This window comes from Gavia stellata, chromosome Z, assembly GCF_030936135.1.
Source record: "Gavia stellata isolate bGavSte3 chromosome Z, bGavSte3.hap2, whole genome shotgun sequence".
Classification (NCBI taxonomy): Eukaryota; Metazoa; Chordata; class Aves; order Gaviiformes; family Gaviidae; genus Gavia; species Gavia stellata.
Genome location: NC_082637.1, coordinates 72,329,521 through 72,342,431, shown reverse-complemented (window position 1 = coordinate 72,342,431; position 12,911 = coordinate 72,329,521). Strand labels below are relative to the sequence as shown.

The window sequence follows — 12,911 nt, the reverse complement described above, 5'->3', positions numbered from 1 at the left end:
TGTGGGTGGGTTTTTTGTGTGTGGTTTGGTTTTTTGGTTTTTGGGTGGTTTTTTTTGGTTTTTTTTAATGGTTGGACTTGATGATCTTACAGGTCTTTTCCAACCTTAGTGATTCTGTGATTCTGTGACTCCTCCCTGTGTTCCTTACCTAAAGGTATGACAGGCACAGCTGCCAAGTGAAAAATTCATAAACATTCACTAAACTCTCAGCTAGCAAAGCTCACTTTGCAGTCAGCTGACAAGAGGTCTGAATAATTTTTTTTTTAAAGTAATTAGATCTTAATGTCCTTAACATGGGGACCTTAACCTTAGGGCTCAGGTCGATCAAAATTTCATACTCCAAGATTTCTGTATGTTGAAATAATGCACTAAATTGCACTGCCTCCAAGCCCCCAGTCCCATTTGGAATAATTCACATCCTTGAGAATATGAGTTGACTGTAGCTAGGAAATCTTTCTCTTTTGTTCCCTGTGGAGATATAAATACACAGCTATAGAGATACAGCAATTGATAAGATGAAATTGAACCTACAGATTCTCAGCATGTCTTTATATGCAGCTAAACTGTAGTGAGAAAGCCAGTAACTTTTAGCAGCTAAACTCGACCACTGCGCTCTTGATCAAAATAGAAAAAACTAGCACAATGTGACTGATTCTTCAATTCAATCTGATAGAAGTGTTACAGCTTAAGCAGAAGAGTTGTCATTAACATTATAAATCTATATCCGTACACTTGAGGACTGGATTAAATATTTAATTAAAGACTTGTTCATTGTGACTTTTATGTAATTCAGTAACATAGTCATTGATTGTGGAAGATGCCTGGCATCTGCCTAACATGTTAAGCGCTGCTTAGCTCTCAGACAGCATGTTACCTGACTCACCCCCTTCTTCAGACGCTCCGAAGATGACAGCTCCCTGCAACTGCAAAATCGCAAAGCCCATGAACAGGGTGCACAGTAGCTTTTACCGTTTAACTTTATATATTGAAAGCATGTCTTGATATCACTAAACTTTCTCCTGCTGTCCCACAGGCCTATAAGCACAATCCTTACAAACAAATAGGGTGATTTGCTCAGCACTGTACAGTTAAGTGATGGGGACATGAGAATTATTACTTAGACTGCAAGTCGTTTTGTTACACAGATGCCACAAAAGCAAGCTGGGGCTGTGCTAGACTATGTGAACTGGAGAATGTGTCCTGAATTCTGCATTCATGTCTTTCTCTGTAGTCAGCTAAACCTTTGGATATGAAGGCATCTAAAATAAAAATAAAAAAAAAAAAATTAAAAACACCCCTAGATCTAGACAGCACATTTTCTGATGATGTGGTTTATCAGCGTTTCCATAGTACAAACCACAGGACCAAACCATTGGGCCATCCATGGATCAGGAAACTTTTTCTGGTGGAACAAAAGTAAATCCCAAATAACAAAATCCGGGATAGCTTACAGAGGAGATAGTCCGCTCGCATCTGCTTGTGTTTTGGTAGCTTACAGCTCTCTGACATAAGAAAGTCATTGATTTGTTTTCTAGTTTGAGTGCTTCCTCTACCACTGATTCAGCTATTCTGAGAGAATATTTTGTTGAAGAGCACCAAGGAAGCAAATGGCATATCCAACATGGTAACCAAACATGGAAGCAAGTTTCAAGCTCTCTCTCACTGAATCTGTAATGCTTACAACTTCAGTAAGAATAGCAGTGCACACAGAGAGCTCATTGCAAACACAGCTAGGCAAATAGCCATAAAATTGCCACAAGTGTGTCTATGCAGTGTTTTGTAGTGCTCGTGTCCACATTGCTTGAAAGAATACATAAAGAACAAATGGGTTAAAAAGAGAACATCCACTTCCAAAACAGTGTCAATACTACTAAAAAGAGACACAACTTAATTTGAGTTAGTGCATATACTTCCACTTGAAAGAAATCCAAAACCGTCATGTTTTTCTGTTTTGATTTGTTTGTGTATTTATTTTGATCTGGACAAGGAATGTTAGGTCACCAGTGCTGCCTATCTTCTTCCTTCCCAAAGAAAGAGACCCAGCTGAGGGAAGAACAGAACCTCCTACTCCAAACATAACTCCCTGAAGAGTGTTAGCTGGAAGAAAATGCATCTGTGATAAACCTGCCAATAACTTTTTTTCCTGCCCAGTGATAACTAGCCTAATTTCTTGCCAGACCAAGCAGAAGAAACTGAGGAAGGAACAGACTTTTTCACAAAGCCAGATTCTCCCCTGCTAAGGTTAAGCCTCCCTGATACAGGCAATTAGTATTTGAGGGGAGCACGAAATGGTCACCTTTCACTTACAGGTCAGCAGGCCACCAGAGCTGGCACATAACTACTGTGAGGTCCAGTCAGCAGGAGAACTGGTCTGTGAACATCTGATGGTTTTGGAGACGGGAAGCCCACTGCTCTTGCAGTCATGTTATCACCCAACTTGAAGATTTTAAAACCTTTCTGCCTGTTTTGTTTATTTGTATGGTTTTGTTTTGTTTTCAAATCCTTACCACTGTACCCCTAAATATTCCTGTTACCCTATGATACTCCATTCTTCTTGGCAGACATCCCCAGTGATCCTCTACAGGACTCAATGATGTCTATTCTCCCAGTGAAAACAGTAACATAACTGATGATGGGGATTTTTACTAACAAACATCTGCACCTACTTTATCAGAGCATGATACATAAAGATTAGTCTGCAGAAAAAAATTAGTGGCAAGTTTTTCAAAATCCAAAGCTCTTTAACCTGTGCTAAATTACATTTCATTGTGGCACTGAGTTCTTTGCACTTATAGTAAAACAATATTTTGGAAGAACTTCAGTTTCTCCAGAGTCAAATCAGTGAAGACTAAGAAAATCTGCTGTGAGTAACATTTTCCTTTGTGGTAAGCTGCTTTTGAGTAATATTGAGCTGATTACACATTATGTATACTAACAATTATCTTCCTGAATCTCTCGACATTTCTCTTTTTTCCTTTTGACTGTAGAAATCGGTATCATTGCAGTGCTTGTAAGGTCTACCTGTCTGCCAAGCGATTTGTATTTATTGGGCATTTTTTCAATGTCTGTATGCATATTTAATATGCCTGCAGCACACATTTGTAATACAGTTACAAAAGGCGTGATGCCTCCCTAAATGATTGTTCTAAGGTCATGATTGCACAACTTGTCTTTGCACAATTAACTTTGAAACCGGAAGAAGTCATTTCCAACTGTGTAACACCAACACTTCTAACCATGTAACACCAACACTTCCAACTGTGTAAAGCTACCATCAGCTGGACAGTGAAACTGTCCTTCAGCCAGCAGCTGCATATTCGGAGTAAAAGGAAAACACTGCCTGAGATTCCAGCTCCAAAGCAAGCAGTTTACAACTGAAATATCTTATTTTCTCTCATGGGTGAGTTTTCAGTTCTCAGTCGGGAGAATAAGCATTTACAAATTTGCAAAGGCAGCCTTTTTGAGGACAGCCTTCTTTTCCCTAATAGCACAGTGTGAGGTTTTTTCCTTACTTTGTCATTCCTGTATGTTTGACAGTGTTACTTCCTGAGGTTTGTAAGAAATGCCAGCCTCTTCTGAAAGTGGTGTGAAGGGATATTTTGGGGTTCAGTTATCTTATTTACCACAGAGCCTTGGAGTAACAAGTGAGTTAAATAAACGAGTAGAAAGACAATCTTTCTTTAGGCATGTTTTCCGTGCTTTTTTTTTTGTTGTTGTTAAAATAACATGCCCTCCTTAAAACTTTCACACAATTCCAGTAGACATGGACTGGTTTTGTTTACCTTATGGATATATCATTGGCACCAAAGCCCTGTCAGAACCCTTCTTCTACCACTAGTGCGTGGCTGTCCTGTAGCTGAGAATCAGGATCAGTATACTATCTCTACTGAACTGATTCTGCGATATTGCTATTTACTCCAGCTGCTGTCAAAATTAGCTTGCAGTCTTTTTAAGATTTAAGTATACCTTTCACTACTTGGGTGTTTTCATTGTACAGTGGTCTACACACCAGGGTATAGAGATTTAACTCTTCCTTTTGTTTCCTTTTTTTCACTATGGAGGTCTGAAGTATCTTTCTTCTCTCATTTTTATGGCACCCAGGGCTTGAATAGAGAATTCATTAATAAATAAAAGAGAAAACAAAACAAAACAAAACAAAACAAAACAAACAAAACCAACAGAAAACTAGGAAATCCCCAGATTGTGTGTTAATGCTCAACTATTTAACCAGAAGCAACTATTTATATCAGAAGCTCTTTATCATGAGTGGAACTCCACTTATTTCTACATACCTGAGCACAGAAATAGGAGCCAGTGTGAGTGAAGAAGCAGAATTTGGCACTAGGCTGATTTGATTATAGGAACATGCCAAGCGCTGCAAATAATTCCACAAATTTAACCTTTACATAGGCAGTCTTCACTGGTCACGCCAGCTAGCATTGTTCTGTCTGCTGCTGGTGGAAACTGCCTGCGCCATTTGGTACTGAAAACAGAGAGCTTTCTTGGTTGTATAGCCACGCCTTTCTAAAGTATTAGGCCAAGAAAGTAGTTTCATTGTTTTGATAATATGTGCTAGCTGTTTCAGACAAAGATGCAGGTAAACAAGTGGGCAGCATGGTTGGCAAAGGATTAAAAAGCAGGGAATGGCGATATGGAGTAGAATTATGATTGCAGACTTCCCAAGAGAATGAGCTTAGAGATCCCGTGTATCTGAAAAAGGTTGCGTCCGTACGCTAAGGTGAGGAAATAGGTCACTTTCATGGCACTTCCCATTGAAAGAAGCAAGGGCACTTACAAACCTGAAGCAGCAGCGTTGTGAAACATACCTGAATGAAGAAGTGAGGAGTTCTTACTTCCTCTGAGTCCTTGCACAACACCATGCGCAATAAGACCCAGGAAACCTTTATCCCCCTGTGTAACGCAAGCACTCCCTTTACTGGCCGTTCCAGCGAGATTCACAACGCAACCCACAGGAGGAAGAGGAAGACCGCCCGCCACGGCACGTCACCAGTGCCGTGATTCGGCGGGTTCCGCAAAGGGTGTTTTTCCTGCCAGCTCCGGGACGCCTTTCCCCGGGAGCAGTGGACGAGAGAAGGCGGTGGGTGGTCAGCGGCGGGGCGGCGGGGGGTGTCCCGGCCCGGCGGGCGGCTCGGGGCGGCGGCGCGGCCGGCGGCCGGGGGGGGAGCTGTCCGTGGTGCTGCCGCCTCCTCGCGCCCCCCCGCCCCGCCGCCCCGCCCCGCCCCGCCCCGCCCCGCGGCATCCCGCCCCCACCCGCCGCTCGCCCCGGCGCTGGGTCCCCGCCGGGCGGTGTGCGAGCCGCGCGAACACCTTGCCACGCCGAAGGGGAGCTTGCCCGTCCTCCGTGGCCTTTATTTGGAGGAAGGGTCCAAAGTCTCGACGGGTGCGCGTTTTTTTATTTAAAAAAAAAAAAAAAAAAAAGAAAGAAAAAACAGCCGCTTCGGGCGGAGGGTGGAGACGTCGCAGTCGCGGCTCGTACCTCCGTGCAGGCTCTCTGCGCCGCTGCGCTCATTGTCTGTTACTAAGTGCCTGTGCCAGCTAAAAAAGCTCGGAAGAGCTCGCAGTTCCCCCTAGGAGAAGAGGGACCTCGGGGACCGGTGGGTGTCCGGAGAGAGCGGGGACGGAGCGCCCGAGCGCGCACGGCCGCCGGGACGGGAGCGGGGCCCCGTTGACACCGGGCCCGCGGTCCCGGGCCCGCTCTCGGCCTTAAATCCCACTCTCGTTAAAGAAAGCCTTTGCCTCCCTTTGCTCCCTTTGCGCCTACTCCTTCCCCCGGCCCCTTCTCCTCTCGGGGCGGTCAGGCACAGGTTAAGACGCCGCTGCCCTCAGGAGAGGGCCGGGAAAAAAAAAAACCAAACATGGAGAGACCGCCCCGCCGCCGGACGCCCTCCCGGAGCCCGGCCCTGAGAGGGCAGCGCAGGGCGCTCCGCCCCATCGGGGCAAGGCCGGGGGCCGGCCGCGGCGCTCCGCTGCGGTGACGGTGACTTCGGCGCACGGGCCAGGCGGGGCCCGCGGGGCCGGGCCGGGGCGGGGCGGGGCGGCACCAGCTGTGCGGAGAAAACAAGCGGCGGGAGGCTGGGCCGCGTCCGCGCAGGTGGAGGCCGCCCCGGCGGGAGCACCACGCAGGCACCTCCGGGCCGGGGCCGGGGCGTGCTGCCCGGGGTGCCGAGGGCTGCCGGGGCCGCGGAGCGGCGGGCCCGGCGCTCCCATGGGCAGGGCGCCCCCCGCGGGCCGCCGTCGCCGCCAGCCCCGGGCAGCGCGGGGCGACCGAGGGGCGGCTGCAGCGCTCCGCGGCGCACGGCCGCCGGCGGATGTGAGGCCGGGGCGGGCCGGGGCATGGCGCGGCGGCCGGGCGGCACGGCGGCGGACGAGCTGGCCAATGCTGCCGCCCGCGGCGACCTGGAGCGCCTGAGGGAGCTGCTGGACGGCGCGGCGGACCCCAACGGCGTCAACTCCTACGGCCGGACCCCCATCCAGGTAGGGAGGCCGGGGGGGTGCGGGCGGCGGGGCGGGGGCGGCGGCCTCTCCGTGCCCGAGGAGCGGCGGCGGGGGCAGCCCCGGGGCAGCCTCCCGGCGCAGGCCGCCCCCCGACGGCTGCGCTCGGCTGCTGTCGAAGCGGCGCGGCGCAGCGGTTCCTCTCGCCTTTCTGGAAAGGCGAAAGTCTTTGACGGCCGCAACAGAGAGGTTTTAGTCTTAGCAACCCTTGACTTTATTTTAACCAACTGAGATAGGATGACTCAAAACCGAGAACTTCAATGCTCATCTCGCAATAAAAAGTAACGAGTCACCTTTTCAGAAAGAATTACCCTCTCGTCACACCTCGTCTTCTGCTTTGTATGTCTGTTAGCGTTTTTCCTCTCCTCTCCCACGAAAAAAGTATATTCACTGATTCTCACGATATGTGCACTGACCTTTACGAGCAGAAACTCCCGGGGGCGATAGCCTTGCCCAGCAGACCCTGTAGGTACGCAGCTGGCAGTCCCTGTGGGGCTCGGTCTGCCCGCGTTTTACAGTCGCGGGAAAGTATAGGTAGATGTAGCGCCCGGAGGAGTAGTAGATACTAGCTTTGTAAAGCTGAGTTAATTTCCGAGGTAGTTGTAGCCAGCTTCTTTTTAAATTTTCAAAATAAAACGAAACTGGGATAATCTGAGAAGCTATATTTAAGTTTTAGGGCCAGTGCTTGCGAAACTCTCTCCTACAAAATGTCGGTGCAGCATTTCACTCGAAACACGTATCTGTTGCCGTCCTCCGACATGTTTTTTTCTGCGCCTTTGCGCAGCAGGGACTTAGCCCGTGCGCTGAACGCACTGCCGGGTGCGCCGGGGGAAACGCAGCTTAGAAAACGGCACGCCCGAGGGGCTCCCGGGCATTTTGGTGCTGCACTGGGCTGGGTGTCAGGCTGAAAGTGCTTTTGCAGTCTCTCCTGAGGGCGAGGAACGCGCGAGCGCAGTGCTGCAGGGAGGGCGGATCCCCTGCACACGAGTGTCCCCCTTGCTAAGGACCTCCTGGAAAAGCGTCCCGAGTGAGAGCGGGACGGCGGCAGCCCCCGGGAGCCGCTCCACCGGCACGGTTCTGCGGTGGCCGTTGCGAAGGGGCTCGGGGCTTGCCCTCGGTTCCTGCGGGGGTGCGCCGGGAGAAGGGCGAGCCTCTTCCCCCGCTCCCTCCGCCCCGCGCCTCCTGCCCCCCTGCCGGCTCCTGTCGCGGAGCAGCCCCGGTGCGGGCCCACACGCCCCGGCCCCGACGGGGCTTTCCGCGCCGCTCTGCCCCACCTGCCCCGCCGTGTCCCGCGGTGCGGCAAAGGAGGGTTTCCCCCGGCTGCGCACGGCTCCCGCCGGGTCCGTGCTCTCCGCCGTTCGTGGCGCCTCCGGAGCTGATCTCTAGGCCTCACCCGCGGATTTCGCGCTGCTTTCCGCGGGCGACCGCCGCTCCTGCGGGGCTGAACGAGAGAGCCTGAGCGGGGCGGGCGCGGCGCTGACGCTGTCTCTCCCCGCAGGTGATGATGCTGGGCAGCCCGCGGGTGGCCGAGCTGCTGCTGCAGCGCGGAGCCGACCCCAACCGCCCCGACCCGCGCACCGGCTGCCTCCCGGCGCACGACGCGGCCCGCGCCGGCTTCCTGGAGACGCTGGCGGCGCTGCACCGCGCCGGGGCGCGCCTCGACCTGCCCGACGGCCGCGGCCGCCTCCCCCTCGACGTGGCGGCGGGGGGCCCGCACGGACCGGTGGGCCGCTACCTGCGCCACCCGCCGCCCCGCGCCTAGCCCCCTCCTGGGCGCTCCCCTCCCCTAATTTATTGCCCGCGCACGCCTCCGGAGACCCGAAGTCGAGCAGCACTGAAGCGTTGTAAATAATCCCCGGGTGGCGTCTCCCCACCCGGATGCACGGAGGACCAGCGGGATATATGTATCGTTATGTACGCTATAGTTTGCACGTGTCTGTATGTTACCCTGCACTTGAAAACCCCCGGCCCTCCACGCCTCACTTATTTTCACACGGGAGTCCAAACACTGTGAAGAGAAATAAATATGAAGGAAAAACCCCGCACAGAGATGGCACAATAAACCCTTCGTGTTTTGACAGGACCGCGTCTGGGCTTTCTTTTTACCCTCCTCCCCCGGGGCTCCCTGCTGGCTCTTCCCAGACCTCCGTCAGAAGGTGTCGGGAGAGGCTCCGGGCTCTCCCGGGCCCGAGACGGCTGCTCCCCGTTTGACTTCAGCCTCAAGTCGAATCGAGCTCAAGGGGCTCTGAAGCCGATCTCTGCCTCTCCCTAGCAAAACCGGCCGGGAAGGCGGGAAATCGAGGCTTCCTGGTGCGATTGCGGCTTTGGCAAATACCTTCTTAAAACGACGTAAGATGCTGTGCATGTCTGTGCATGGGCCCGCGGCGCATCCGTGGCTTTTCTCATGAAGGTTGTAAACATGGGACCTGGAAGGAGAAAATGAAGAGCGATTTGTGTCTCTGCAAGCCCGATACCGCCCTCGCTTGAAGTAATAGGTGTTTTACCAACTTGCAGGTGACCCTCCCTGAGTTATTTTAACCGCATTTTGAAGAAATCGTGACGGTTGCAAAACGAAGGCGGCGTGGAACTAAAAATTAAAACTCGTACGCCCGAGCTCGGCCTCTGGGTCTCCCAAGCTGCTGGGAAGTGGCACGTTTGGTAGAGACACAAACAAGCCGTTGTAACGAGAAGTGGTCGTGCCGGCTGTGCCGCTGGAGGAGGAACGGGGGCAGCGTGATGACCTGAGAGCCGATCCGCATTTCACCGGCTGCCCCGGCCCGGGGAAGCCGGGTGTGAGCATCCCACGGTGAAGCCACGGCGGCAGCCCGGCCTCCGCCCAGGGGACGCGGCGAGACCCGCTCCCGCCGCGGCGGGTGCCCAACCTCCGCGGCTGCGCTGCGGCAGGCGGCCGGGCGGCAGCGAGCGGGGCGGTGAGGCAGCGAGGACGGCGCTTCCAGCCCCTGCGGCTGGCGCCGGTCCCGCGGCACGGGTGGGAGACCCTGCTCCCCTCCCCGCAGCCCACGCGGGGCTGTGCTCACGCGTCCCGCGCGCCAGGGACGCAGAAAAGGAGGCAAGGCGGGGCAGAGGGAGAGCTCGGGTCTCCTTCCCCAGCGCAAATCCTGGGCGCTTTGCAGAGCTGCCTGGAGAGAATTAAAGGGGGGAAAGATTTCTCTTCGTTTTGCATTCCGACTGGGTGTCCAATTCCTATGTATTTCGTACATAAGCATTAAAAGTAATATATATACTTTTATATAACCTATTGGAACGTGTAATTTATTGCCACGTAATCTCGTACAACGCGTGCTTTACAATTACTTCATATAAGTTGGCACGCTATAAATATGTGGTTATGCTGTTTACATACGTAATACATCTATGTATAACCAATACAAAAATACACATAATATGCGTATATATAAAAACATTATGATTATATATCAAGCCTATGTATTTGCTTAACAATTATTTTTATATGTAATATGCTTATGTTTAGTTATAACTACTTTATATGCATATAAAATATGTAAAAAAAATCACATCATATTTCGTCTATATTCGTACTTGTTTGTTATAAGAGTGCCTAGAATATATATTTTCTACATCTCTTTAAACAGAAAAAATATAAAATTACAATATGCGATGGCAACACCTTACGAAATTGTACCGTGTTCTGTCTTAGTACATGGCACAGCCATAAGCGAGCCAAGGACAACACTGGGGACATGACAGTCAAGCGCCTGCATCCCATGCCTGAGGGAACCGGGATGGAGCTGGGACCAGACACGGAGATAGGGCAAGGCTAGAGCCTGACCAGCCTCTTTACAGAAAAGTAAGGGTCTAATAAACTGTGCTTCCAACCTTAGTTAGATCAGTATTCCTATTTTAAAACGTCGTTTTCTCCTAGAACGAGAATTCGATTTAGTATTTTGAGTATTTCTATTACAGCTTATGAAACAACAACAGTCGTAGTAGTAGTAATAATACACTAATAATACTAATACTACTAATACTGCTGCTGCTGCTAATAACAACACCACCACCACATAAAATCGGCAGGGAAATAACGGACTTTCCTAGGCTGACCAGACCAAAGGAGCAGAATATGCCCTCAAAACCCAGCAGGGCTAAATGCCTAACTGCTATACATCTACCTCAGGCCGGAGGTCCGGAGCCCCTGCCCGGGCCAGGGCCACGGCGGGGGCTACTCACCCCGTGGGAGGATGGGGGTCCCCGACGCGATCCCGTTCGGATGCGGGAGCTTCCACAGGCGCCTTTTCTTCTGGCAGCAGCGTTGGCTCCAGGGCTTGGAGTCTTCCCTGAAAAGAGGAACAGTGGTTGTTAACGACACACAGCAGCAGCAATACACACTTCGAGAAAGCCCTGAAAGCACTGCGTTTAACGTGGCAGATAACTCGGGCTTTTTATTTCTAATATCGCAGCTGTAACTGAGTACATGTGCACACACGCACACACAACCCTCTGCAGCAAGGTTTGCACCCCGCGCACGGCGAGATGCTCCTCGGGCCCGGCTCGGCCATGCATTCAGCGTTGGTGGGTATTTGGTTTCTATTGCCAAAACTGTCAGCTCATCCTCCCACCCCCGCTCCGGCACCTGCGTCGCACACCCAGGCGGGCATTCATTTCTCTCAATTTTGCCTTGCCTGTCGGGGAGGAGTTGCCACAGGAGGGGAAAAGAAAAAGAAAAAGAGAAAAAAAAAAAAAAGCATCTCTCGAGGAGCTGCTTTCATTTCGAAATGGCTGTTTTCACTCACCCATTTCCCAGGCTTGAAATCGGACTCGGTCCAGGAGAAACCATTACAGGCTCTTCTTTATTAGCACCGCTGTTAGGGTCACTCCGTGCCCAGGCAGAAGAAGGAAACTTCTATTGACATGGGTGTCATTACTGTTTGTCCGGCAGAGAGAAGGAGGTGTTTGTTACGGGGGGGGTGTTGCATACGCGTATGTTCACCAGCCCTCCCAGGGACTGCCGCGCTGCCTCCCCCCCCCCCGCCCCGGAGCCTTCCCCGCCGGCTCCCTGCAGTCCCTGCGCACCCCCAGCTCCGCGCCGAGCCGCGTCCAGCCGTGCCGTGCCGTGCCGCGCCATGCCGCGCCGAGCAGGGCCCCGCCGCACCCGGGGAGGGCGAAGATGCGTCCGCAGGACTGAGACCCTCCCTGCCCGTCACCCTTCCCCGCGCCGCGCACGGAGGTACCCCGCACCCTGGGAGGGGGGATGCGCAGGCAGAGGGGCTCCCGGGGAGGGGGGCGGGACGGGGTGGGTAGCGGGACCACCTCTCCCCCCCGCCCCGTCGCCCAGAGATCCTCTGCCGGGCGGCTGGCCCCGCTCAGCACCGGCTGTCGGGGGGCTCGGCACCCCTCCGGCGGTCCCCGCGGCAGCGCCTGGAGCCGGCCCGGGAGGGGAGCGCCGGCAGGTTGCTCCGGGCTTTGCAGCGCTCCTCCGCTGCTTCCCCCCCCCGGCTCCGAAATCTCACCCTTCAAAACAAAACCGAAGCGGTCCGGCACCGCGGAGCACGGCCGGGGAGAGGGTCGGGGGAGAAGAAACAGTTAATTACCCGTTTCGGTTACCGGCGGGGGGAGACGAGATCCGCTTTTTTTGTGTGTGTGCTTTTTTTTTTTCGCTCCGCTACGCAACGGCCCCGCGTCGCGTTCAAATGACCATGTGACAAGGAAATAGCTGTTTGCCCGGGCGAATACTGGCCTGCGCTTTTAAAGCGGCAGGGATCCGCTAGCCGCCCCCCCGGGGCACCAGCGCGGCCCCCGGCGGGACGGGCGGGGTAGCGGTGCGCCGGGCCGCCGCAGCCCCCGCCCCGCCGAGGGGCTCCCGAGGGGAGCGGAGTCCGAAACCAACCAACCAACAAGAAAAACGGCAAAATAACATGCCCCCCCCCCGCAAACGGAGCGGGAGGCGGCGTGTTTGGAGGGGACAGGCGGGGGGGAGGGCAAGGACATGTCGTCAAGGCTTTATTTGAAAGCAGGGGAGCGCCCTGCGATTGGCCGGCCTCCACGCCCGTTTGGCGGTGGTGCTCCTCGGGGCGAGCCGGTGGGAGGGGAGAGGAGTCGGCGGCCTCCCCCGTCCCCATCCCCCGCCGCCGGTCCTCCTTCGCCCGCTTTCGAGGCGGGAGCCATCATCGTGGGAGGCGTTTAAGGGCAGAGGAGGGGGAGGAGGGAGGGAGGGAGGTGAGGCGAAATGGGGAGTCGAAATTAGTCGAACGGAAAAGAAAGGGAAAAAAAAAGAAGAAGAAGAAACAAAAAAAAAAAAAAAAAAGAAAATCCTCTCCAATGAATGGAGGGTGAGAGGGCCGGTTCACCGGTGGGGCCCCGCCGGGGAGCTATTTCTAGCGCGGCACGCCGGGGGCGTCCCCGCACCCATGACCCCCCGG

General features: G+C 53.5%; 1 protein-coding gene across 1 annotated transcript; it reads left to right on the top strand.

The window, feature by feature from the left end:
- The first annotated feature begins 6,354 nt into the window (after positions 1-6,354).
- Positions 6,355-8,275, top strand: LOC132320738 (cyclin-dependent kinase 4 inhibitor B-like). The gene is made up of 2 exons (XM_059834039.1): positions 6,355-6,495; positions 8,012-8,275. Exons 1-2 carry the CDS (start codon positions 6,355-6,357, stop codon positions 8,273-8,275), a joined length of 405 nt encoding a protein of 134 aa, XP_059690022.1.
- The last annotated feature ends 4,636 nt before the right edge of the window (positions 8,276-12,911 follow it).